At 40.5% G+C, this 26,596-nt stretch overlaps 1 protein-coding gene across 9 annotated transcripts in view; it reads right to left on the reverse strand.

The window, feature by feature from the left end:
• Positions 1-295: 295 nt before the first annotated feature.
• The window catches only part of TRERF1 (transcriptional regulating factor 1), a 101,329-nt gene continuing 75,028 nt past the window's right edge, over positions 296-26,596 (reverse strand). For 4 of the 9 annotated variants that reach the window (XM_054061060.1, XM_054061062.1, XM_054061061.1 and 1 more), the window contains 14 exons: positions 21,582-23,225; positions 20,924-20,973; positions 20,026-20,176; positions 18,833-19,081; positions 15,096-15,465; positions 14,422-14,482; positions 13,511-13,650; positions 12,679-12,782; positions 11,422-11,497; positions 6,833-6,921; positions 5,883-5,996; positions 4,905-5,087; positions 4,205-4,413; positions 298-3,556 (listed from right to left, as the gene is read on the reverse strand). In XM_054061060.1, coding sequence (XP_053917035.1) covers positions 3,235-3,556; positions 4,205-4,413; positions 4,905-5,087; positions 5,883-5,996; positions 6,833-6,921; positions 11,422-11,497; positions 12,679-12,782; positions 13,511-13,650; positions 14,422-14,482; positions 15,096-15,465; positions 18,833-19,081; positions 20,026-20,176; positions 20,924-20,973; positions 21,582-22,961 — 3,498 coding nt within the window. In that variant the 5' untranslated portion in view covers positions 22,962-23,225 and the 3' untranslated portion in view covers positions 298-3,234. Of the gene's footprint in view, positions 3,557-4,204; positions 4,414-4,904; positions 5,088-5,882; positions 5,997-6,832; positions 6,922-11,421; positions 11,498-12,678; positions 12,783-13,510; positions 13,651-14,421; positions 14,483-15,095; positions 15,466-18,832; positions 19,082-20,025; positions 20,177-20,923; positions 20,974-21,581; positions 23,226-24,421; positions 24,553-26,596 lie in introns of all 9 variants that reach the window. The other 5 variants (XM_054061063.1, XM_054061065.1, XM_054061066.1 and 2 more) reach the window with 4 other exon arrangements.

Below are 26,596 nucleotides of genomic sequence, written 5' to 3' on the forward strand. Positions count from 1 at the left end.
TCCCCCTCTTAAAAACATAAAAAGGTACCCAGCTTGTTAGCAAACCCCAGCCGATTATGTTTTACCAAAAGTATAAGAACGACTGGAAATGCCATATAAACCCCCTTCTTTTTAAACACAGAAATTGCAGTTAATAGAATAACACAGGTTCTGATCAGTAGCAAATATTTTAAGGTGTGTGGGTGTCGGTGTGAATAAACAAGTACCATTTTAAGCCACTAAGACATCCTAACACACACAATACGCTGAAATTAAGCTGTGTGCAAGCCAAATGCTGACAGCAGGAACCTGAAACCAGCATAGATCACAAACGTATATTTTTTTTATTTTGTTAACGTCTTCTGCCACCTGAAATTACAGTCTGCTTTTTACACTAAAGCACCTAAAATATTTACAACCATCTTCTAATAAAATAACAGTTAAATACTGAAAATAAGATTTTTCTCATAAAATATGCTTTCTATATATACAGGTTTTATCAAAGAGGACCAAGTTCAATACTGAACAGTTTTCATCAACCATCAGCAAGAAAACAACTTTTCAGAAATAAAACTATGTTCAACTTACATACAAATAGGCAGAACAGCATCTGTTTAACATCAGCCAATGCAACACTGAATAATAACGAAGTCAATGTCTGAGGCCTAAATCGAGTACTGCTTAAGAAATGTGCATTTTTTTTTCCTTTATGAATAACGTCTTTGGTTATCATTTTATTATCTTCTTGGCTGTACAATAAAACAGCACCCGATTAATGTTGCAGAACCAGGCATATATATGTGTGTATATATAGTTATATGTACTGGGTTTAGCATAGATACCTGTCCCGTTGTTGCTAGAAAAGTTTCATTATAGATTCTTTAATACAGAGCTGCTCTTCAGAGTAAACCCCACAAGTCTCTACATTTCTTTCCGTTCTTCAAGCAGAAATCTCACAAACTTAAATTATCGCTTCGCTTGAACACTCCAATTTTTTGCCCCCATTAAGGGAGGAATCTGAAAACATGTTTCCATTCTCCAGTGTAGCAGCCTTTCTCAGAAAGGCCCTTAAAAGTTCAAAATGATCCAAGTTTGGAAGAGAAAGAGAAGACACTGCCAGTTTGTTCCTAACACAGGCTCTTAAAAGCCAACACAAGTTACGGCTCAAAAATGCCTTAACTTTGCAAACCACTAAGACTTGCACAAGTACAAAAGATATTATCAGTGGATCTAGTTGGCAGCATACAGCTGAACACCCAGCCTGCCAAACCTGGGTTGCATGGCCCCTGTAAAAGTAATACGTCACAGCATGGACAGGAACTGCTGGAGAGCGTGCTGACTGGGAGTTCAGGAAAGAAAAAGGCAGCTGCTGCTGATCTCCTGAAACTCACAGGTACAGTTATTGAGAACATCATCCTTTATGCAGCAGAGGGGGTGAAATTCCACCTGCTGGTCCAAATGAACTAAAACTACCCTCTGGAGCAATCCCCAAGAAAGCTAAAACAAACCACATATGCAGGAACTTCACTAACCTGAAACTGAGAAGGGGTTTCCATTCTCCTGAAGGGTTGTTCTTTAGTATCAGAACACTTGACCTTAAGTAGAAACTTCAGGTCGTTTGGCTTCACATATTTGGCTTTGACAGAGAAGGCACCTCTCTGCCAATGAGTTCCACTGGTTTTGGACTTGTGTGGTCGGGTACTCCTATATAAAAATGCTGTGATTTACCCTTGTTTTGCATAGTTATACAAGGAAGAAAGACAGTAGAAAATAAGATCCACCACCTCTCAGATTCTGCTTAAGATGTTAGGAATGTGGCAAAAAAAAATCCCAAAATAACAAACCCCAACCCATTAAAAAAAAAACAAACCCAAAACCGAACAACCCTGAAATCTGGAAGATCTGAAATCAGTCTTATAAAATATTTTATAAAGTTATCAATACTCTTCTACAGTGCAAAATTCACAAGAAAAACAGTGCTGCTACCTGTGAAAGCTCCAAAATCAGCATTCATATTCTGTCATTAAAGGTCCACTAAACCTAACCCCAATTTCTCTGTAATTTTTAAATTCTGCACGGTACAATTCTTTTGAGATTCTATGTACTTAGACAACCAAATCTAAATTTATATAAATGGCGTTAGACATCCAGCATGTAGATCTGGAGCTAAGGGAGGAGAAACAGTAATTAAACAGCAATGTCAACTCACCTTTGGAGTATCTTTTACTAAATAAACATTTGAATTTGATGCGAGGAAGACTGAAAATGGCACAAGAATAACTTCATGCCTACAAATAAAAATTAACATATGCTGAAGGCATATACTCCATCAGTCTCCATTTCACAGGTAAGAAAGTCTCCCTGTATTTGCTTCATGAAAGAGCAAGCTCCTGCATTGCTTGAGCATATGCTCTCCCAAAACCACAAAGATGGCTATTCAACAGTGTGATTTATTGTCACAGCAAAATATATTTCCAGTGCAATCTGATTACCAAGGTGGTGTTGCCGATCGTGTCGCCATCAGATGATGTGAACCACAGTACAATCATCTTCTTTCTTCAATCCTTGAATTAATCATTTAAAAATCAGCAGATCAAACCCTTGCTAAAATGAAAGCTCTAAAATGAACAGTGTAACCAATGCTTTTACAAACTGCCTAACATGTATGCATTAAGGCAAGACAGAACTCAAGAAATACTTTGTTACTACAGATGATAGTCACTCCTATAATTATTTCACAGTTAAATCAGATTTTTTTCCTAAACCTCCCTTAAAATGACAGCACAAAGACAAAGAACGTAATCATCTCCTTAACAGAGATGACATTTAGTCTCTAGAAGATGCTGGAAGAGATCCAGTACAGGCAAAAACAAGTGTGAAGATCATTCTTATAATTGGGCTAAAATGAAACTTGGAAGAGTTAAGGACTAAAGATCCTACTGGAATCATCTGGAGGGAAGTGATAGTAGAACTATGAACTTCTGTAATTTGTGGCCTTGGAAGTTATCAGCCAAATGAGCTCAGATAAAAACACCTTATGAGAATATTTGTACCAATTATTTATTTTTTCCCCAAAAAACACAAATTAATAAAAAAAGGGAAAAAGGAGATTTCTTTTTTTTTTTCTAAACCTGGATAAAGAATTGTAATTTTCAACAGGTAGTTTACAATCAGTGGGGAATAAACAGTCCAGAGTTTCCTGACTGATCCATTCAGGGTGTGCTCAAGTAGCAGTCTTTAACAAAGAACTCTTATTTACAACTCAGCATCATCTTGCAGTAGATCTGCATCTTCATCATCCAATAAAAGGTCAGCATTCATGACTGCATTTTCTTCCATGACATCACCTAGCTCCTGAACAACATCGTCGTCAATGTCACCCACATTTTCAACATGTTTTACTAAACTCATGTGATCCAGAGGGATCAAACTATGTCCAACTGGCCCAGTAGTTCTCGCAATAGTGGCTGCCATTTCTGCTGCCACAGCAGCTTTCTGAGCCTTCTGCCTTTGCTGGTCTTCATGTTGTCTGTGAGTCTTCATATGAGCATTGCGGCTTTTAATTTTGAAAAATACCCTAAATTTTAAAAGAAAAAGAAAAAACAGACAGAAGTCATTGCTTTTGATGAAGTGAGCCAAAAAAGACTCAACAACCTATCAGTACATTTGCTTCCTTGTCCTGAAATAGAAGTCAGTGAAATCTGCAATGTCGTGGTGAGAATTTCAGGGACAGACAGATTTATACATCCTGACAGTACCAAAATCGCTTACTCAGACTCTGCTGGAGGTATTTGGTAGCTCTTACAGCTGCTTCAGTATCTACACTCATCCTAAATCTCCCTGTACTTAGTTTAACTACAGTCTTGCACTACAGGGAAAAAGTGAAGGAATCCCACGTTAGGATGGACAAACTCGAGCACAGAAATACAGAGAAAGTTGCCCACTGCCACACAAAAGTCTGATGAAGCAGGAAGCTGAACTGTCAAATGTAGAAATTATAGCAGGTAAATGGATTCAGGAAAACTGGAGTAAATACTGCAGGGGAAGCATCTAAAATATCATGCAAAATAACCTCTGAAGGTTTTGGTAGGAGGACATGCCATATGAGGGTAAACTGTTCTCTGAAGGCCATCACAGCCAAGTAAAGAGTTTGTCACAACACTGCTTATATGGAATATAAAGAAAGAAACGTGATGTAATGCTTCAGATGTTCACACTCACTTACCTGCCACATTCCTTGCAAGGGAAAATTGTTGTTGGGTCAGTCTCCCCACTCGTCGTGCTGTGGGCAGGTGAACTCTTGATAGAGCAGTATCCGCTCTGCGTACCAGATTTCTGCTTAGTGCCTGGAATGGTGCATCGGGGTTTTGTCACGTGATTTGTACCTCCGTGAACGCGAGCATGGCCATTTAGCGCTTGTCGGGAACTGAACACCTGACAGGGAGGAGGGTGGAGGAAAGAAAAAAATATAAATCAAGAAATACTGACTTGGAACAGGCACTGCAGAAAGAAGTACGCTGGATGCATATTAGAACAGAGCAACTGTAAACATCTAATATGCAAAAACAATCTACTTGGTCAAATGCTGCTTGCTCTCAGCTATATCCCCACCAGATTTAAAGAAACTTAAGTCATAATAAAACAAACCAGTAAGCTATCCTATTATTACACTCGTATAAGAGAAAGGTTATCAGAGCTATTTCCATATAGTTTCTAATTAATACATCATCTCAGGATACAATTTTATGTATAGATCAGCATACTGACTGTATTTTGTGATGTGAGAATTAAAACCAGGCAAAATAAGTTGTCCAAAGATATTCCAGAGATATCCCTGTCCCGGAATAGTCTAAACCACTCATTTGCAAAATCACAATTCACTAGTATACAATCCCCCTATTATTAAAGATACCAAACACACATACAGCACCACAGTTTGGCATTTCACAGATGAAGGAGGATGAAGAAAGTGAAAGACCCTGAAGGGCAGGCAGATCTATAGGTCCAACAAGAGCTGGTGGGTCAGGAGACTTCTGCATTTCCCTTTCTTCCTTTCTGTCTTCTTCAATCTCCTCATCTTCCTCTAGCACTTCCTCTTCTCCACTTGTCTGAAATAGACAGTGCATTTAAGAAATTCTAGAAATGTAGTCAAAAGACAGACAGCACTGGATGGTAGTACATCGGCAGTACTGGAACAGCACACTGCTTAGTCAAGTCTGCTTCCAGGTTTCAGTCTTATTCCCCATCCTAAATGAAGTTCTGGTCTTGCTGGAACTACCACTTCTTAATGTGCAATCTGCAGCTCATGAAGCTTCACTGCAGTGCTCAGAACACACTCCACCTGTATTACTGAGCTGTGACTCTGAGAATCTACAGATGCCAAAGTGCAATACTCTCCTCCAGCTGTTAGAATGGCAATGTACACTATATCCATAGTGAAATCAAGTGACTTATTTTTTAAAAAAAACAAAACCAAAAAACAACGGACACTAACCTCATCTCTTCAGACTACTTGCAATACAGACCTTCCACACGAGAATTGCACTGCTAGCCTAGGTAAATGATATTTTCACTAGAATACTAGAGCAGCCTTTAGGAGCATACACAAACACAGAGGGATAGGAATATTTTACAGAGGTTTGCTTGCTTCATCAGTAGCAAAAGCCATAATCGCTGGACTAAAGTTAGATAATGCACTAGTCAAAATACTTTTATCCCATTACAGTCCAGGACAGAAAATCTTGTTGTAGCTGAGGTCACAGAATGCACGTACAGAACATAATATAGAATTACAGAGTAATTTCAGTTGGAAGAGACTTATGTCGTCTAGTTCAATCACCTCCTCAAAACAGGACAAACATAATTATCGGGTATCAAACTTCCTCATATTCTTTTAGACTTACCAGACATTCCTCTCTTTTTTTCTCTAAGCGTGTTCTGTGTTTCCGTCCCAAACGCAAGATCTTCTTCCAAGTATAGTAGTATTCCACACATTGTGCAACCGTCTTAGACTTAACCTGCAGTTAAGTAATTGCAGAAATAGTCAAATCTCAATTTTTTGCTATCACTCAACACAATTTTAATACATTCCAAGAGGCAGGCTTTATTTCTCAAACATTCCAACAGATTAAAAAAAAGACAGTTGGACTATAATAGGAATTCCTACTCTTATAGAATCTTTTTTTTAAGTTGCTGCTTTCCAGTCAAATTTGTGTTGACTATTTCAGCTTCAGTACATTTCTCTGAGATTCTCTAGACTCTAGTCAGAAGATGACTGAGAATATATTCAGATTGTAGTTTAATAGTACAATTCCACCACCAAATCTAGGAATTAAGACTTGGTTCCCATAAACCCAAATGTTTTTCAGCATTTGAGCTAACACATAAGGTATTCTGCCCTGAGATGTACACCTTCACTTTTCTGTGTTGTTGCAGAACATGAAAATTAAGCCTAAATATATTCTCTTTCTATTAAGAGGTTTCAATCCTTTCTGGTGCAAGGCTCAATGCCAGTGACTCAGGTTTCTTTTAACAAACTGCAAGAGAACACCAAGGTGACAGTGGACCACCATGCTTGTTCCACACATAGAATGCTGTGACTTGGATTCCAGATGGGGAAATTTTTACATATTACAATAAGAGGAATATATTTTGTTTATTTATTTTTAACTATTTTTTACTGGTGCTGCAGCGCATACGTACACAGAATGGAATATACCACTCCTGACAGTGTTCTTTCAACCACTGCTGGCTCTATGCCTGCAATAAGGTTGTCTGGCACTGGAGGAAAAATGAAAGGGAACAGAATGCAGCAAATGACAAAAAACAACTGGCAGAACAGAAATAATCTTACCATTTTCTGTACAAATATGAAATCTTTGCTGTAGGTGGACAATGCTTCTTTGAACAGCCTCCTTTCTTGATGAGTCCATTTGTCAGAGCCTTAAAAAGAGAGTGAACTCATAAGTAATAAAACCCCACCACCTGTATATTGATGTCACAGCTGAAACAAAACCTGGGATACCTCAGTTACATGCTAGTGATTGCTGCTACCCAAATACAAGTATGGCTGTATTGACTCAGCCCTCAACTCCATGTAATTCAATCTCCAGCAGTGGTTACAGGCAGTTGCCCAAGAAACAGTAAGGTAGGCCAAGCAAAAAGCCTCTCCCTAATTTTTCCTAACCTCTGCCTACTTTTGGCACAGAGGATTTCCTGAGTCTGTTGCAATTTGCTTATTTAGTAACTATCCCTGTAAGTGCTGACACACTCTTTCTTTCAACCAATTAAATTTCTTGCACCCAAAACATCCTTTGCCAAGAGTTTCACAGATCAGTTAGACCCTCTGCATGAAGAAACACCTCCTTTTCTTTGTCGCCTGGTTGCCAGTTCCTTCACTGGATGACCCTTCATTCTTCAATCTTGACCTTCATTTCCATGCTATCCAGGATTGTACATTTTCTTTCACTCCCATGCATTTGATCATCACTGCTGTCCCTCTATGAACCTTTTGCAGTACCAAAACACTCTTCTAGAGATGAAGGGATCAGAAGGGAACATAATAGTCAATATATAAGCAATCCACAGACTTGCACAGCGGCATCACCATGTTCTCTATCCTCTTAAAATTTGACTTGGATTTTGTTTAAGTGTTGTAAAATACAGAGCTGATGCTTTCATAGAACTGCATTATGATCCCAAGGCCTCACTCTGAGAATTATCACCACAGAGCTCCATTTTATATGCAAAGCTTGCATTGCTTATTTCCCTACATGCCAGTTTACTCTCAGCTACACAGAAGCTCACCTATCATTTTGTTCTCTAGATGGTAACTCTATAAGGTCCTTTTGCAGCTCTTCACTTGCACGGCTTGAGGTGAGACACTGAAATCCTCTGCAACAGAGGTTATAAGTAGGTAGAGACTGTAGCAACATGTGACATGCACAGAGTGCTTTCTGATCATTTAATGGAAGCTGTATATAAAACTTTGAAATATATATTCCTAATATTCCTGTCAAATATTACCACTCTCCATAGAAATGCTTGCCCCTGCACTGTATTCAATTAACTTGGGCTTGGCACCATGCATGGTACTGACTCTACAGGTTACTTATGCCTATTAAAAAAAATATAGATTTTTTTTAATTAACTGCAAATGCTTTGCTTTTCAGTGTCAACTACCAGGCTCACAAGCTTTGAGCAGGTATCTCACTGCTCTGTCACGTGCTGAAAACTACAAAATTAACTTTTCTGCAAGCTGCTTTCAGTAGGCTTTTCCAGAACTGAATACAAGCATGCATTAGTTATTTCCACAGAGATTTACACTAAAGCTCTCTTAAGGATCAGAGAAAGGTTCTGGCTTCAAACCACGAGCTTTATTTTTTCTGTTATCACCCAAAGATCTTTTTGCTGACACATTGCCTTGCCATTTTTCCCACCCTGGACTAACGTCATTCCCTTCTTACACAACTTACCAGTCATCTGCACTTCCCCTCCCTTTGGGAAGGGGTAAATGCACTGGTTCAGTTCAGCAGCCTGCTCTATTATGCCAAAATGTAACTTTAAAAAGCATAACAACACCAAAGGAGAGATTTTAGTTTACAGCAAACCTCTCTAGTCACGCTCTCCTGCCTCTACCCCACCCTCCTGGAAAAAAAAAATAATAAAAAAGAATCACTTCCATGAACTAATTTTATTGTACACTTATAGAGGATTCAGGCCTTACAGAGTTTCTCCAATAGCTGTGGTATTAGCAGAGACCCTTATAAGATTATGCGGGTTAATTGGAAGTAACCCAATTAATAGAATAAATCCTGTGTAGGAAAAGAAACAGAAGAAAAGCTGTTTTTAACTCTGGTTGCTGGGAAACCGCTTTTGCTCTTGTTAGCTTGAGGGAGATATAGAGAACGTGTATAGAGAGAGATCTGCAATGCAGTAAGAAAGAATTTTGGACTTTGGAATACAGATTAAATTTTAAAGCTGAACTTTATATTTGGACATTTATTCTATATTTTATCTACTATATTAACTGATTAACTGACAATAAATATCTTCTACAAATTTGGGGTCTTTGGGCCCAGTCTGTGGGTTTCAAGGGGGCTACACCTATACTCACGGAGCCCCCTGGAGAGGTGGCTCAAATCCATTATCTACAGCATGTGTTGGGTCTGATCCACAACCTATCACAGTCTGTACAAGAAGTCTCCAGACTGCACAAAGCACATTATTTAAGAGACCATCTCTCCTGCAATTCTCACTGCAGGAAAACTTCAGACCTGAGAAATTCCACTGGTCAAACGAAAGCAATTCAACTGTTTGCCACAGCACTCCTCTTGTATTAGATAGGTGTTCCCCACCTCCTCCCTAAACCAGCATCCTGACAAGTGGCAAAGCATTAGGACAGATTAGTGTGTTCTTCCAAGCAGCCCTGAGTCAGCACGCCCAGCTTCCTTTGCAAACAACAGAAAAGCCAAGTTGTTCAACTTTCTTCCCTCTGAAGCCAACAGGTTTCAAAGGTGAGCTATTTCCTTGTACTCTCATTCAAATGCAATGCTGAAGGTAAGTTGGGATATTTACTGTCTGTGTTATCAGTTAATTCTCAAGAGTCAGTGCTATGCTCTGTTTTGGTCTATTCCACCTTTATATATGCCCGAGAGCTGCAATTTCTGAATACAGAGCAGGAAGCCCAAAGAGTTAACCCAAACAAATGCCACTTGAAGTTATATTAAGCTATGCATGCACTAGGTTGTGAGAAATTACCATATGTCTTGAGTGGCTGATTATCAACCACACATGAACTATTATTCAAGAGCTGCTGCATGGTGCTAGAGCACGGCTGTCAATGTAAGTTGCAAGCATATGTCGCATTCAAGAGCACAGTAAGTAATGCTTTGTCTTGTTATTTTACAGTACTTAAATGCAGACTGGTGAAGTTTTGTTTCATGCTGTGATAAGCAGAATCAAACTTCCTTTTCTGCTTAAGAAATAGGGACACACTGATGTCCACAGGTCTTGGTGCTAGTTAACAAGGACTAGCGTCACCTTCTGTGAAAGATTAAACAGTTTCTCCTGGCTCCTCCCTGCATCACAGTAAAACACTCCCTGAAACTACTGTGAAGTTGCTTCAGTAAAGAACATTCCTCCTCTGCCACGCAGGCAGAAATTTCTTATCTGCTCTGCTAATAAGACTGCCCATCGAGATGAGGCTGCTTGGGCTATCTCCTCATCTTTGTGCTCTCATGCCCTGGACTGTCTCACACGTGATTTGGGGTCACCTCTTCAGACAAGAGACCCCAGCCAAAGTTCCTGGCTGACATCTTCCTTCTCCGTCCACATCCATGTCCACCCTTTGGACTGCAACAGAGCTGTTATCAAAAGACACTAGGCATCTCCTCCAGCCAAGACTGAAAACCCAATCTTCACATTTATTCATTCTTATTACCAGATGCCATCAAACATGTTTCTGTTCTTTCCTCAGGCCAAGGGGTTAAGGAGTTGGTTTACGAAAGAGTTCTTGTTACTCAGGAATCTTCCCAGTGAGCTGCTACAGCTGGGAAAGTAGCTTCCCTCTATAATTATGCAGCACCTTGACTATAACTGGAAATTAAGTATATAACCCTTGACATTGTGATTGACTTACTGACCACCAGACTTGTTTTCTACCGAGCCTAACTTGGAGACAAATTCTTAAATCTCTGATGTAAACCCACCCCAAGCCACTACAAATTATTAAGTAATAACATGGAGGGCTGCAGAGGACAGACATTCACCACCTATGTATGCTTACATGACATAATTCAAGTCCAATGGTTTAACACCACCCTGCCTATTCCACAGGGCACTTCTGCTTCATCCCCAAATCACAGTTCTTGCTGTGTTTGTTAAAGAAGTCACTGACCCAGACCTGCTTATTTTGCGCTAGATCCACACAAAGAGAGGTTCTGTATTCAGTACTAAGACACTAGCGAGAGTTACAGCACTGCCTCTTTGGAAGGATGCTCGTGATTATCATATTCATTTATGATGCACCATCACCTCACAAAAAGAAGGCATGACGGCAGACATTTACATACCAGAAAATGTAGACCTTGCTGCTAGAAAATACAAATCTACAAATAGAAGGAATTTCAAAAGGAGATCAGCAAATTAAAATGTAGTCTTTTTAAAAGAGGAAAAAAATTACTGAGTTGTTTTAAATCTTTAGAACCCTACACTGCAACATGGATGCAAAGCTTCCATCCATCATTAGTCAGGTGAAAACCTGCTAAACTTGTAGCAAAAGGCTCCAGAAGTGCCACTCGGCACTGTCCACACCACCTCTTATTAGAGGCTGCCATCCCCGCAGCGGACAGCAGAGAGTGCAGTGTGATCCCATTCCCCAGCCTGGGATGCCAGCCTTGGACTCTATCAACCAGCATATATAGAGATTGCAAGGAAACCTACCGGCGTAGTGGTAATTTGCCAAAGGATGACACTTCAATCTCACCGGCTTTCTCAACAGCAGCTTCTCAAGAGTAACCTAAATAAAAAGGAGGGGAAACAGCAAATGCAGTCAGCTGCTACATACAACCACATTTAGAAGACTATACAGGGATATGAATTAATTTTCTTTTTTCCTTTTCTGTCATATGAAATTGCTCCAAGGCCCATTAATGGTGTTCCTCATAGAACAGCACCTAATGCACATCTGTCCTGCCTTAATTAGCACAAATGTGACTATTACTTAGCAACTTCTAGCTTTTACCTCCCTTCTGCTTGCCACTTATAAATATGTTTATAGTGTTTGATAGTGTTAATTAATACGAATATCTAATGGTTGGTTTGATAGCATTAATATTCACAGTATTAAGTCATTTAGAATATCTGTTTAGGTCAACATCTGTCAGGAATGACAGCAAGAACAGTTACTCTTCCTTTGGATCAGGAGAAAAGATGATTTGTGGATCCCTAAAGTTTTCCCCATGACAACAGAGACCCCTCCATATCACAGATTTCATGTCCTGACAGCAAGTTCAGTCACCTATTTCAGATCCCTCAGACAGAGTTAATAGAATCTAAGGAAAGTGGGACACAAGCTGAAACCCACTGTATTAGACAATCCATTGAAATTCAATCCAGACCTGTGTTCTCTTGCATTTTGTTTTTAAACTGGCTTTCCAGGAACTGGTGCAGTGTCTTGTCTTTCTCTAACACTAGGCAAAAAGGATCTTTTGCCCTAGTTAATAACATTCCCATCACTAAACTAATGCAAATATTTGAAATGCATTATTTATACGAGAACTGTGTGCAATTACCTCACAGTTCTGAACAAATAAGTAGATGTGATTGCTGCTAGAGAAAAGGGTATTTATAAGGGCTAGAAGAGGACTAAGCTCTCTGTGACCAAATACAAAGCTTGTGAAATATCAGGGCTGAAGCAAGCACTGGGAGACATTCAAAGCCCCAAGGCTATAAAATAAGTAATCTTATCTATATGAAATATACAGTAAGCCTTCAGAGAGGCACTGCTTTGAAATTTAAATTTACTAAAGAATGAAAGGGAAAAGTCATTCCCCAAAAACGTTACAGGATGTTTAAAGCATCACTGCTAATCAATCAAAAATCTCATTTTTATATAACCATATCTAAATTCATTTAATAAAGCATGCTAATTTATCTGCAGAAGAGGATCGTATCTCCCATTTCAGCTTCTTATCTTACCATAATATCTCCTTTCGCCTCAAAGAGAGAGTGCAAAGCATATTCTGAGTTAGTTCCTCCACCAGGTAACACACTGGAACAGCTCATATTTAAAAGGTCTTCCACTGTCAGAAACAAGTCAACATTTTACTGCTAATACAGTAGCCTGTCAGTCAAACATCGAGCGCCAAGGATTCTGTAATGCCACTCAAAGACAATATAGTTCAGGGCAACAGCTTTCATAGTTTCTATCCCCACTGCCTCATCTCCTAGTTTTAGGATCATTCACTTAGGAGAGGATATGATGGGATTTGCAGAGCCCATCCTTGAGATGGGGCAGGCTACTGCAGAGCCAGAGATTTGGCTGTGAAGCAGTAGCTTGCACAGGCCAGTGATACTGCCGTGCCAACAAGGCTCCAGCCTGGGTACAGGAACAGAAATTAATCATGCTGGAAGCAGGAACAAACTCTGCTTAGGAGCAGTAGCAGCCATTGAGGCCATCACGGTTCCTCTCACTTATGGTCACAGGACAGGCCAAGGAACCATCAGCTGCCTCTCATCTGTGACCTCTGCCATCACCAGGCAGTTCAGTAACCAAAACAACCCCACTTCCCTGCAATGATCATTCCCCCCTGGCTGCCAGACAGCAATTCATCCACACCTCACCTTAAGTGCCACCATACAATGTCGTTACCGTGAACATGGAATATGCAGTTCTGATCTCTTGCTCTGCATTCTCCATAATTAATACTCTCTTGAAAGTTTTGTACATTACACGCACAAGAAATCAATGTGAATTGCTTGAACAGGCACAGGCTGACATACAAACTTCTAAAATAGCAAGTCATTGTACCTCTTTGTTGGAAGACTTTGTTCTCCAGTTCTGGCCATGGTTTCCAAACCAAAGTAGCTTTGTGCACATCTTTCTCCATTAGCAATCTGTCCTGCAGCTCAGGAATATCAGCCTGGAACCTGGACCCAATATTGATGCGTCTATAAAGATTAATAAATAAATAAGTATTCAACTACACAATGTGCAGAAAAAACAGAAGTTATATTAGTGTTCACTTGGTTTCCAACAAAACTTCTTTTATACTGGAGTGGCAGGAAATTGCATCACATTGCTTTACGCAATGCTTTACTCTCAGTGTGATAAGTATTTTGAATATTAGAGAGAACTGATCTCTTGGAGGAGCGGGGGGGGACGACAAAAACTTCAATAAACAGTTCAAACTATGCTGAGACATCGTACCTTACAGACAACCCAAGCTAGCCTATCTGTGGGCTGCCTTGCAAAGAGGCTAGATGCTGGAAACAGTAACCTTCTGTTTCATAGAGAACAGCATTCTTTGGCAAAGAGAGACGTTACAGCTGAGGGACAATCCTGCTTGCACTCTGCCCTGGGGAATCTACCAGCTAACACCTCTCCAAAGCTCCACAGTTACTATATATATAAAAGCAAGAGTACTGGATGAGCATATACTTTCCTCACAGCCTTTTTCCCAGCCATCACTAACCACTGTTTCACATTCAGTGGCTCCCACCAAGACATCCAGCATTTTTGAGCCATGACATCTACATCTTTCAGAGCCACTCTGCTCCCAATGTCACAGCCAACATCCAAAGCAACCTTAAACGCATCCAGCCCAATGTGATTTCAGGCAGTTGAATACAAGCTGCCCAGCTCAACACACTCCAGGTTGCATGCTCTGTGTTGGAGCTAGTCTATAAAAGCAGCGACAAGAACAATATTGTCTTTCTTACGGTTCAATAGTCTGTTCTCCAGGCCCAGGCGTCACTGGAATGACACTTCCATCAATACTATCTGAAACAGAGATCAGAGTTTGAGCCTGAAAGGGTATTCTGGTAACAACTTCATTGCTGATGATACTCCACCTCCTGGGCTGCACCGCCACGTTCCTATTAACATCAAAATTACTCCAGTGTAATTAAGGAAAAATTACCCTTTATTAGTTTTCAGACAAAAATAGTCTAAATATCATTTCAGTCTAAATAGTTATAGGTAACAGAAATGTCCTAATTGCAGAGGTTTCTATTGCCTTTATCATGTATGATTATACACCTTGCCTTGTGAAACACTGAACATACTTAAAATCAATCCCAGATATCAAATTAGGTCTTTTCTCTTTACTTTAGAAAACCATGATGTAACAAGAGGCACGGTGGTCCTTTCTTGAAGCAGACCACACTGCAAGATCAGTCTTACTTGCTGGTTAGGCTCCTCTATTCTCTTTATGCTTTACTACCACCTTTACAAAATCCAAGGCAAAAACTCTGATAAAGATGAACATTTCCTGTGAAGTAGAAAAACCAGCCACGCAAGCAAGCACATGTAAAAATCATCAATAAGGTAAAGCCAGAAGACGGAACAGTGGTATTTGCTATGCACAACCCACTCTGTAAAATAAAACACTTACTAGACCGGCACAGGAGCACCCGTGGAGTGGGTGTCAGTGGAGTAAGTGGCAGCTGAGTATGCGAGGTGCTATGAGATGACGTGATAACACTGCTGAAGAGACCAGACCCTTGCCGAACTGGACTAAGCATTGGTGGCGGAGTGTAGGGGGGGAGCTCATGGGTCCGGTCTAGCAGATGATCTCCAAGGACACGGGGAGAGCGAAGCTGACTCTGGTACAGTGTAGCACCAGAGTGGGACATGCTGAAGTTGAAGGAAGGAGGAGGTATGAAGAGAGGTTCAGGTCTGTGTCGATACTTCTTCTTGTCCTGCAATGATTTGAAGTTCTCTTCCAATTTCACAGCACTTTGATGAGGTTTCTTGCTAATTTCCTAAATGAAAACATACGTAACTTCAGGATTAGGCATGCTTAAATGTGGTTTGCACACAACCCCCTACAGCTTAGGACAACAGCCACAGAAAAGCAGTTATTGAGGTACCACCATAAGAAGGTTGGTCAGTACAACCTTCACGTGATCCTACAGAGAAATATTAGGGGAGAGAGAAAAAAACAGGACAAATAACCCTCATCTTCCTCAGCAATCCCTCTGAGTCAGGGTAGGGCTGAGCCATGGGCTCAGATATGGAGAGACTGCTGCCAGCTTTTGAAGGTGCAGAGAACGGCTCTCATAGACCATGAATCTCTCACACCGTTTTTCAGCTCCACCCAACTACCCTGCTAACTTCAATTTGCCCTTAACACACACTTGCTGTTGGGAGTTCCCGCATTACCCAGTCACAGTTTATTAGAAACTGTATATGAGATGTTTTCAATGCATTTATTTTGTTTGACTAGGAAGGACGCATGAGCTCAGTGAAATTACTGCAGTACTCAGCAACAGGAAAGGAAGAAAAAAGTAATAAATTCAAATTCTTTGCCTCTTATCACTGCATTCCCATCAGCTTGAGTACAGTCCAGCTGCAACAAATCTTGAACTTAACCCTCTCCTCTTTCCTTGGAGGAAAAAGGGTAGCAGATGACCATTTGAGAAATTCACACACTAACATGTCTGGAATTCTGAAATTTTAATGTTAAAAATAATTTCATCTCTGGAGTCCACAGAAGCAGGAGGCACAGGATTTGTGGAAACATGAAATCTCGATTTCTGGGGGATGGAGAGGGAAGAAACTGGTTCTCAGGTTGTGCTTTAACAACACACAGAAGCTGGTAGATGAACACAGTATTAAGTAAACTGCTTCCAGGTGTTCAGATTGTAGATCTTCTTTAGGATAAACTTGGAAAGCAGAAGAAAGTTCAACAGAGAATGTTACACAATAACGTCTGCATCATCTGGTAAATACTACTACATAAAAGTAAATTACTACAATGTATGTTCAAACAACATACATCTTTACACCATGGGTGGTTCTTGAAAATCACATTCACTCAATAAAAATCATGTTAAAAAAGCATTAGCACTGTCACCCTTTATCCCTTATGTTAATACATTACAGCTTGTGGAAATGCTTTTGATTACAGAGGTCCTGTCCTCTCTATTAGATCATGGCTGTATCCTCTCCAACAGCTGTTGACATTTTTTCCTCTCAGAGAAAAAAAGTTTTGGAAGTTTTCCTTTTGCACGAAAAAAAAATGCAGCTAAGGAGAATTTTGTTGATAATGGACATGAACAGTGAAAGGGTGAGGGTTACCTGCAGCCACAGACATAGTCCCTCATGATAGAAAACATTCAGTGTTCAAAAAGTAGAAAAGGGGAAACCCTCCAAAATCAAGAGGAAAAAACCCCAACCCTCAAAAAAATCCAGAAGGCTAGACCCAAGTGTTTGATTAAGGGCTCATTTTGGTCTGCTCTTGAGAGGCAGAAGAGCTGGTATTCATTCTCACTAGCAAAACCAAACTAAACAAGACAACGTTTTAGAAGTCCTACGCAACTCTTGCCTCCTACACTGCTTCACCTACAGTACATCCCTTAGCCTCAGTGTGATTATGCCAGCATTACTTTCAAAAAAGATCACATTGAATATTAAAGGAGCTCTCATTGTCCATGGGCTCTCAATGTAGAATCACCCCAACACTCTTCTGAAGTTCCAGGGTACCAATTATCCAAGACTGAACACATTCCTGTGGGTCCTGCTGCCCCCACGACAAACGTACAGTGTAGATCCTGATGGATCTCACTTTATTGCTATGTTCACCTCATGGGCCTGCAGCCTTGCTGAAAATTTAGTTTCCTTCTGCTGTTTGATTTTACCGATTCCATGAGCTTGGGGGAGCTTTTTCTGGACAGCTCAAAGCACGGTATAAATAAATGCAACACAAAGCTCCAGTTCTTTGGTATTTAAAAAAAAAAAGTCTCCAACGGTGCAATCTCCTACAGAAAGAGAGGGAACTGTAGGATCTTTTGATTGTTGAATGTTTCCAATGCTACTGCTTACAGAAAGCTAGGATCTAGAGAGAAAAATGTGCAAGTTTAGTTTGCTTGGGGAATGACAAAGACTACAAGCATAACTGAGTGAATGAGTGCGCATTTAGCCAAACACTGGCAGATTTAATCACAGTCACTTTACATACGTTGCAGAAATACACAAGCCCAAGCCACCTACTCTGATGTCTCTACAGATCATCTCCCACTCAGAGCTCAAGGATTCAGAAAAGACTGTCCCTTTTCTCTCCAGAAACTAGAAATAGAAAAGAAAAATTGTACTGCTGAGTTACAAACTAAGTATTGTGAGCTGTTGGCTTGCACAGTAGAGTGAAAGATCACGTGTAAAATCTCGTCTGAAAGGAATAGGGTGAAAGATTTTATACATATTTAAAATTAGTACGTATGTTTGAGTGAAGGGTCAGGAGGATGATAAGTACACAAATATTATAAGGAGTCATCCGCAATGGTATATATTGTACCCAATTTTGGCCATCAGACTCATGAGTGGAATATAAAAAAAGTCACAAGAATATTTCTATGCATTATACAGATACTACTACATAGTACTTGTACCCTGCAGTAACCTCTGCAGTCTGCAAGCCTGGGTTTGAAGAAACAAGCAGCATCTATTCCTGCACTGGAATGTGAAATAAATAATACTGCTTGCTCCAAGATTCCTTTAGGAAAACAATAAAGAGCAAGTGCTCATCAATTCCTTGTGCCAGCTGACAATTTCAGTTTTAGGAGCAAAATGAAAGCACCGAGCGTAACTGTTTGTCCTATATCAGAATTTCCAGTGATTAACCCTCCAAGATCTGATGCGTGCAGAGAGAAAGGGAAAACTGACTTCTCTGCAAAACTCAGAGTTGGCAAGTTTAATATTGGCTTAGACCACACACTGTAAGCACTGCACAGTGCCCTCCTATTAATGGCTGAAGCGAGAAGCACATGTATCTGACTTTAGAAAAAACAGGAAGAAATAAAACTGCTGAATTTTAAGCAATAACATAAAAACAAAGCATCCTGAAAAGGAAAAAACAAACAGTGAAAAAGATAGTAAATCCCTTTGTTCCAGTGCGATAAAAGGCTATTACATTCCAATTTCAAATTATTTATTTTGATTCCCTAGCAAAATTAATATTTTCAAAGGATTGAGGAAGAAACGCTATGACGCTACAGGCTTTTTTTGTTTATTAGGCATCATTAAGATACCAGGAAATATTGTAATATATGGAAGTTTTAGAAAGTAGCAGCACTATAAGCAAAGGGATTTAAGGAGCACAGCACAGTCAGTGGCAAGAAACGCAGCACTCACAGAGGATGAGCAGGGGTTGGCCACTTTTGGACTGCACGGTGGAGAGTAAGTCATCTTCACGAGAACGGGCATCTCATCATCTGACACAGAGTTGGCAGGCTTGTCTTTGACTGTGGCAGTGTTGGCAGAGGGCTGCGTGCTGGGCTCAGGTGACAGAAGCTTTACAGGGACAGACACTGGCATGACGATGGGCGCAAGGCTATCCACCTCTTTAGGCAGCGGCTGCTGTGGTGGTTTCTCTCCTTCGTCCTGTACAGACAATTAAAGGCTTTCAGCCTGAGCGAGGGAGGGCTACTTCTGGATCAATACGCTACACAACATATGCACCGTGACTGAAAAGAAGTGGCCAGGGTTACAAAACACAATAGCACTCCCTGTTGAACTTTGTATTTGCCTTGAATGAAGTTGACGGGTTACTTACGACTCCTACGTAGGAGTCATTCAGCCTCAGTGATAAATAACCACATTAAGCATCTTTACAAGAAAACTTGCAGGAGGGGAGATAAACGTGTTCCCTTTCTATCACTACAAAGACAGGATTCCCCATCACCCACCTAAAAACAAAGACACAAATGGTGCAACTTTGGTAGCTCTTGGCCTTTCTGGGGTACTACGTGTTAGAACAGAACTTCTAAAATCTCAGGACAGAAAGACTGTCTGACGGGACGAGTTATTTTTGTGCAGAACAATTCAAACCCACATTTTTTGTCAGTATTTTTTGATACCTATAGAACTAAAACACTTGGGAAGAAAACTGTCAAACGTTAAACAATCTTGCTCCTTCAGCTAAAGCCTGGGAAGGCTTCCAATAACACCCCTTAGTCATCCAAGTAGCCCAAATAAAAATAAGGAAGACTTGATGTTTCTGATATTTCTAATACAATAAACAAACATGAGGGGGGAAAAAAAAATCAGATACTCCTGACATGACTCTGTAGGGTGGTTTTGTAACATGCGGGGAAACAGAGAGGAACAAATGCTGTTCTGTCCTCCACCACTACCTCTGACTTTAAAGCAAGACTTCTGGCCTACGGCCTACGAACTAGCAGAGTTATGTGCATTTCTACTTATGAGGGTGTGACATAAAGCAGAACCGAGAAGAACAGGTTTTGACAGCAAAGCAAAGCATGGCAAAGCAAGCAAACATCAACACAGAAGAGAGCATCAAATACTGAAGTAAAATTAACTGCTACCTGTTTGAAGTTAGGAGATGCTCTTACTCCTCCGTGTGACCTCATGTGACCATTTAGAGCAGGCAAACTCTTAAACTCCTTCAAGCATACTGAACACATTAGCTTGTTCTTCCCATCAGCTCTCTCAGGAAATGCTTCTCTGTTCTGGCCACTATTTGTATTTTCATTTTTTTAGTGTGGAACAGAAGAGAAAACATTAGTTTGGCATGTTCTTTTTAACACAGAGGAAGCTTTTTAGTCAAGAAAGTCAACAAAATTTTACAGCTAGATGGCTATGAAGCCACAAATAAGCACAGGGTGAGCACTGTGGAATACATGGGCAATAATCTAGATCAGCTGCCCGCAAGATGGGGGAAGGAAAGATTTGAGTAGTACACACTCACCAAGATAAGGCCCTCTGTACGGAAAAGTCTGAGAAGCCATGAGATCTATCATAACAAACCTACGTTTCCCCACTAGTGACAGCACCTACAAGTACTTGGACACAATGCCCCTACTTATGCTAGACAACTACAATGGAGGACACCTCAGCTATTCAGAGGTGAGACCTTAAGAAAAACAGAAGATTCCTGCTGCCGAAGATACCAACTCAAACCAGACATGGTTCACTCTCCTATAAATGCAACACAGAGCAAACTGCTTCCATGTTTTTGTTTCTTTTTTTTGGTTCAGTTTTTTCTTTTTCTTTTTTTTGAAAGACAACTAATTTATTTGATTTTATTGCTGGGTGCAGGGTGGAAATGACACAAACTTAAATTCACAAACCACAAAACTAAAGATATTTCTAGAAGAGCAACATCTATTACCTACCCAGAGTGCATTCCCCTCCCTCTAAACTGCAGCATCCCTTTGTATTTCTCATATTTCAATTAAAAAGACAAAAATCTTTTAAAAATACCTTTGTTCTGGGGACAGCGTCTGCAGTCTGCTATCTGACAGTTGTACCTGCTATCAAAAGAGGAGAGGGGTAAATGAGGGGAAAAATAAGAGAAAGTAATTTTTCAGGAACTATGAATGCATAAATGAAGGTACTCATGGCATTATGTCTGCATTTTGTATATGATTTTACCAATATTAAAAGCCTTTGAGTAGAAAGCCTTACATTTCTCTTCCAAGTCACTGCCTCTGTGAGTGTAGCTAGTGCAAGTTTTCTTACGCTCACCTGCTGTTTGAAGCCTTTCCTCTGACCCAGATGTATTACTTTTGGTAACAGGGAGTTGACTAACTCTTCCTGCACAATCGAGCCCTCAAGTGTTGAAAAATAAGCAAGTGTACTTATTTGTAACTGAGTCCTTTCTCCCCCAAAACCAAGGAAGAACATTCTAAAGCTTCTCCCGAGGGAAGCAGCAGCCCTTCCTTGTGCTATCACCAGCCTGGCCTGAAGCCAACACAGTGACAAAGACAGAAGTCTGTTAATGCAGTTCCCCAAAGCATCCCAGTGATGCCCATTGCTCACATCCTAACCTTCCAGCTCTCCTGCAACTGTTTCATTTCCACGCCTCCCTACTCTTCTGTAAAACAAGTTTGACTGAGCAGGGATCTAAAATATTACCTACCTGAGGCCACATAGTGCTGGGAGAGTCTTGCTGAGAGCTTTTGTTGTTCAGATGAACAACCGAGGGTGGCAAAAGAGTTCGATGAGGGACAGTATTACCTACAGAATTAATCTCCTGTCGTGTGGGATCATCTGCGGTCTCTGGTGGAGTGAGGCCAACGTGGGAGTTCAGGGATGGTGCTCTGCTCTCACTTGAATATTGCTTCTGCTGATCTTGCTGCTGCAGTAAACTCTGCGGGTACAAGTGCCTGTACTGGTCAGGGGGGTCTTGGTAGCAATACTGAGGCACTGCTCCCAACTGGATAAGCTGCACAGGATGACTTGGATCCTGAGTGTACTGGTGTGGCTCATGCATAGTCTTTGGATCAGGTTCCCTGTGATATGGAGGAAGTGGCAATTGCATCTGTTGCTGCTGTTGCTGTAACTGCTGCATGACAGGTTGTGTTTGGTAATATTGAGCTATTTGCATCGGACACTGCCGCTGCTGCTGCTGCCGAGTTGGCTGTTGCTGCTGCTGTTGGATCTCCTGTATCGAGAGCCTCTGATGTCCCTGCTGCTGCTGAGCATAGTACTGAGTCTGCTGCAAGTGCTGCACTGGTTGTGGTAAGAGCTGCTGGGACTGCATTTGTTGGATGTGCGTCTGTCCTTGCTGAAAGGCAGAATGCATCTGCATTTGCGATAAATGCTGCTGGTACTCATAGTACAACTGTTGGTGCTGCATGACTTGCATTTGTTGCTTTTGCTGTGTGCTCGCAAAATTCTGGTGTGCTTGCTGTGGCATTGGTTGATATCTTTGTACACTGGAAGTTACAGGCTGTTGCTCAACTGCTGGCTTCTGGGACAGCAGCTGCCGGAGTGCACTGTCACCAGAATTATCCACCATTGAAGAGTCTGTGTGCAAAACCTGAGCCATGTTGTTGACTTGAATTCTCAGATTTTGGCTGGCAAACACTTGTGTAAAGGAGTCCAATTTATGCAGGACCCCACTGGTAATTTTTTGTGATCGATTTTCACTGGGTTGAGAGTAAGGATACTGGTATCCGTCATGGGATTCCCCCTGCCCGAGGGGGCTCCACATTGCGCTTTGATTATTCAAACTGTTCCTCACTGGGACATGGTTTCCTGAGCCAGAATGTGTCCAGCTGGTTGGTCTAGACGTATCCATTGACCCAAGACTTTTTGAACCTACAGGCAAAGCTATATTGTCTCTTGAATCTTGGGGAAACTGAGGGGAGAGAGGGGACGCCTGGGGAGCATCCATAACAGATGTTCCATAGCTATGATTTAGAGATGGAAGGGAGTTCATTTGGTGTTGTTGGTAGTACAAGTTCTCATTGCTGTTGGCAGTATGGTTAGTTTTATATAATTGCTGGTCCCCCATTTTTGGTCACTTCTGTTCCAAGCTTACAGGCACAGGAACCATTGAAATCTCTATGAACCCTGAGATAGCTGAGTGAGGGGAAGGGAGGGGAGGGGAAAAGCTGGAATTACTTAGAACCCAGTATGTCCATGTGCATGACAAGGACTAAGATTTCCTCCAGTCTGTCACTAATCCAAATCTCGGACTCGACGTTGCTTCACATCTTCAATAAATGGACCACAACACAAATCCTACACAAATCAATAGGTTCAGCATGCCAGGCACCTGTAGAGTAAAAGAACAACAAGATAAGTGCTGTCTGTCTGCATGAATTGTTCTTGTTATTGCCTCAAAGGAAACCGTAAAATCTCATAGTTTGAAATATGTAATCAGATGCAAAATTGTAGCAGCTGGGCCATTCCAGAGCAGTTAGATTACTTCATCTCATCCCATTACCCTGCCTCTTCTCTAGCACTCTGACAAAATCATTCTGCCAAACCAATAAAGGCTTATTCTTCAAAGCTGGTTGGTTTTTTTCCTCCTGAAGCAGATGAACTTTCAAGCAGTTTTAGCTGGCCACATACTGCTCTCCCGTGATGTGTTTTAGCCAGACAGTTAACTACTAAGCCAGGTCACATTCCTAGTATTACAGCCCTATTGTCAGAAGTAACACATCCATTTTATAACATAAAACCAAGTTCTGCTGACACCATGGATACCTCCACAAAGGCCTGAAAATGCAGGTAAAAGAAAACCATAGCTATGAACAAAGCTGACCATCTAAAAGGACATAAAGAAAAGTGGCAACCTGGGGTTTGCCACAGATCCTTCCACAGCTTCTCACAACTTTCAGGGTACTTAAAGGAGATGCCCACTGGTGATATGAAAATAGAGCATCACTAAGAATAAGATGCAGTATTAATGCTTGTTGCTGTGACAATAAAAAAATCATTAGCATAGTTACCCAACTGCATCCATGGATGTACATTTGTCTGCTCCATCTATGTGAAATGTGATTAAGACCAAACCACTCCATAGAAACATTTTCTGATCACTCACCTTACATAAGCAGCACAGAATTTCAACTTCTGTTCTACCCTCTCTCCTTTCCTCTTTCAGTTCGCCTTATTTTAAGAGGCTAATTTATATCAAATGAAATCTTTAATCATTTTTACTGTATGAGCTGTAATTCAAAGCAACACTTAACAGATGTCTGTACCGTTCTTGATGAATAAGGTAAAATACGCAGGCAGATTACAGGTTTGGTTTTGTATTCCATAGATGAAGCAATCACCGTGTCTACAGTCATACACATGCAGAGGTACAATACCCCTATGCACACAAATACTTTATAACAAAAAGTTGATTCCAAACTTTAACAAGAGCAGAAAAATATTAGACCACAACCTTAACTCTGCCTCCTTCACAGCTGCGTTTCTAAACAATGCTTTCCAAAGAATCCTGCATACTGATGTCCTTACCTTTTTAAACTTAGAAGAATCTTTGATCTCGATGGATAAATGTGAAGTCACTGATGGAGAAAATTTTAACCATTGCCAGATGTATATTAATGAGTTCTGTGCTAGCAACAGTAAATAAGGGTAACACATAGCTGCAGGCAGAAAAAAACAAAAAACTTTTCCATTCCAGCATAATGTATGACAGAAAACCATAGCTCCCAACGAAGAGGGCTTTCAGTGTGTACAGTTTTTGTGTAAACCATCTGCAGCATTAGCATGTAACATTTTTACGTGACAAATAATGGCTGAGAATAATTGCAAGCTTATTTCCCCTTTTCAGAAATATTCATTGCTTCACAGTTTCTCTGAACACACTCTCTTCCAGATTTTTATAGATGCACAATTAAAAAAAAGGTAAGAGTCAACAATGAATGGTCAGTCTGCCAACAAGATTTTTCAGCCACAACCCAACTTCAAAGACTTCCTATTAAAAATTATGAAGGGAAACTAAACAAAGCCTCCACAAAACACTCAAACAGTGTAAAAATAAACACTGTGCAGTATTTCGCACTGAAAGGCCAACAACTTCTAGAGGAAGAGAGAGATCCTACACAGAAATATGCATCTCCTTTTATGTCTGCCAAGTTAAAGCTCAGCCGAGATGCTCTGAATGCACCTTCCCATGAAAACAGGGCACTATTGGATCTGTCATTATACCGTTTGTACAGGAAGTATGTCCTATTTCACCTATTAACATTAATTTACTCTAAGTTCATTGGGTTTGGCCCTTCTTTTTAAAGTTTGAAGTGGTAAGTATTAGTTAAATGACAAGAAATAATAGTGATACAAACCAGAGAACAAGAATAAATGTCTCCAGGAGACAATTAAAAGACCACAAGGATTTCAGGACAAGGGACAGTAAGAACACTTACTCTCAAGGCGGCAAACAACATTATTTCAGTATAAAAATGAATTAAGTGGCCAGCCAGGCCCCTGATCCCCTACTTTTCCCACCGGCAGAAGCACCGTGGTGGCAGATGGTACTGCCTGTACCAGTGGCCACAGCCAGTTCTGTGATGAAAGGAAGTGTCAGCCACTGGGCACATGTTAAACTTCACTTACTGCATCCTTTCACCTGGGAGTTACCTGTCAGTTCTAAGGGTAATAGAAAACAGTCAAGAAGGTTTTGTATCCGAGGCATTAGGACAAACCTCTTTTCTCCTCTCTCAAAAGAAAAATTAATTTAAAATGCTCATAGCAATTTCCTCCAGCAGCTCCAGCATCGTCAACTCACCTCCAGTTTAGGAGGTGAGACATACTGCTGTCTGTTAGGTAGGTTGAGTTATCACAGTTACACAGATACATTTGTAAAATCTGAAAAAAGGAATATAATAGAATATTACATCAAAATACTAGTCAAGTCACAAAAGGACTTAAAAACTCAGTTACTATGAAAATCACATCTGAAAATATTTGCATTTTTTTCTAATGCCAATTCCCCACCAAAAAAAAGAAAAGAGGAGATGAAAACCTTCCTCTCAAAAACATTACTGAGCTGCAGGGAGAATGGCACAAATGTTTAAAAAGGATTGTTATCGTACATTTAGGTGACAGAGAAATAAAACAGATAGGCATATTGATAAAAGCATAATCTCTAATAACCCAGTCCCTTAGATACCAGATTTTTTTTGTACTTGAACAGGCTTAAGTCCAAGGGCTTGATGCTGTATACACTGAGCATATGCGATCAGCTTTAGAAAAACACTAACAGTATACATCTCTTGTCAGATTAAAATTTAACAATATTTCAGTGCTGTACACATCATCATTAGTTAGTTTTTGGCCAAATCAGAAGCCACTGGCAATGTGGTGGACGATTTCCATGTCTTTTAATGATAAGGCGGCAAGGGTGCTTTTTCTGCTTTTTGCTTACAAGTCATGCCAAAACACCCATCACTGCTATTTATCACAACTCCAACTACTAAATGGTTAAAATCAAGCAACTAAAAGCAGCAGGAGTTTTAAAGCAACAGTGGTTCTGCAGTCCTGTATTTCTTCTCTTCCCAAGAGTCATTTGTGCTACTTAACCTATTAGGTTTCTGACACTAGAGATATATCCCAGTTACGCAAGCACTACAAAGAAACATGAAAATGAATGTAAAAGGACAGAAACATTTCTGCAGCCTGCCTAGACAG

The sequence above is a fragment of the Cuculus canorus genome, chromosome 3 (genome assembly GCF_017976375.1).
Source record: "Cuculus canorus isolate bCucCan1 chromosome 3, bCucCan1.pri, whole genome shotgun sequence".
In the NCBI taxonomy this organism is placed as follows: domain Eukaryota; kingdom Metazoa; phylum Chordata; class Aves; order Cuculiformes; family Cuculidae; genus Cuculus; species Cuculus canorus.